The sequence below is a fragment of the Coffea eugenioides genome, chromosome 9 (assembly GCF_003713205.1).
Source record: "Coffea eugenioides isolate CCC68of chromosome 9, Ceug_1.0, whole genome shotgun sequence".
Lineage (NCBI taxonomy): Eukaryota > Viridiplantae > Streptophyta > Magnoliopsida > Gentianales > Rubiaceae > Coffea > Coffea eugenioides.
The window spans coordinates 13,549,998-13,550,789 of NC_040043.1; the positions used below are offsets into that span (position 1 = coordinate 13,549,998).

The 792-nt window shown below is 41.4% G+C and overlaps 1 protein-coding gene across 1 annotated transcript; it reads left to right on the top strand.

Annotated features, from left to right (window-relative positions):
- LOC113782243 lies at positions 1 to 390 on the top strand. The gene is made up of 2 exons (XM_027328146.1): positions 1 to 196; positions 260 to 390. Exons 1-2 carry the CDS (start codon positions 1 to 3, stop codon positions 388 to 390), a joined length of 327 nt encoding a protein of 108 aa, XP_027183947.1.
- Positions 391 to 792: the final 402 nt, after the last annotated feature.

Below are 792 nucleotides of genomic sequence, written 5' to 3' on the forward strand. Positions count from 1 at the left end.
ATGGACCTTATGGAGGCCGGAGGGCATAGAAAGCTCCAATTGCAAGAGTTGGAGGAGCTAAGGCATGAAGCCTTTGAGAACGCCGCAATTTATAAGGAGAAAAGCAAAATTTTTCATGACCAACAAGTCTCAAGGAAGTCATTTGTCGTAGGGCAAAAAGTCCTACTCTATCACTCGAGACTTAAGCTTTTTCCTGGTAAGCTGCGTTCCCGTTGGATTGGTCCATTTGTTGTTTCTCATATTTTTCATTTTGGTGCAGTGGAAATCCAAAGTCTTAAGACAGAGAAAAGGTTCGTAGTCAATGGTCACCGTCTAAAGCCTTATTATGAAGGGTTTAATGGTGAGCAAGTGGAGGTTCTATTCCTTGATAATCCAAGTGGTGAAGTCTAAATAATTGAAAGCCATGTCTAGCCAAAGACATTAAAGAAAGGCGCTGCTTGGGAGGCAACCCAAGGATTACAGTATTAGTTGTGATCATTCTTCATTACTCCGCAATTTTTCAGTTTTGATTGTTTTTGTAGTGACAGACAGAAGAATAGGTGTTCCAAGGCGTGCCCGCGCCTTGACAAAAAAATTCTTTTGAGCATCATTAGAATGCGATGGTCAGAAGACCAGGTCCTCCAAGGCGTGCCCACGCCTTCCAACCCTTCTGATAGCGAAAGTTAAAAAAAAAAAAAAAAAACTCTTTGACCAAGACCCTACTTCTTCCACTTTTCCTCCTTCTTTGACTAGTCTTGGACAATCTCTTCCCAATTTCTTTTGCCTACGCTTCAAGACTTCTTCTTTTTGTTT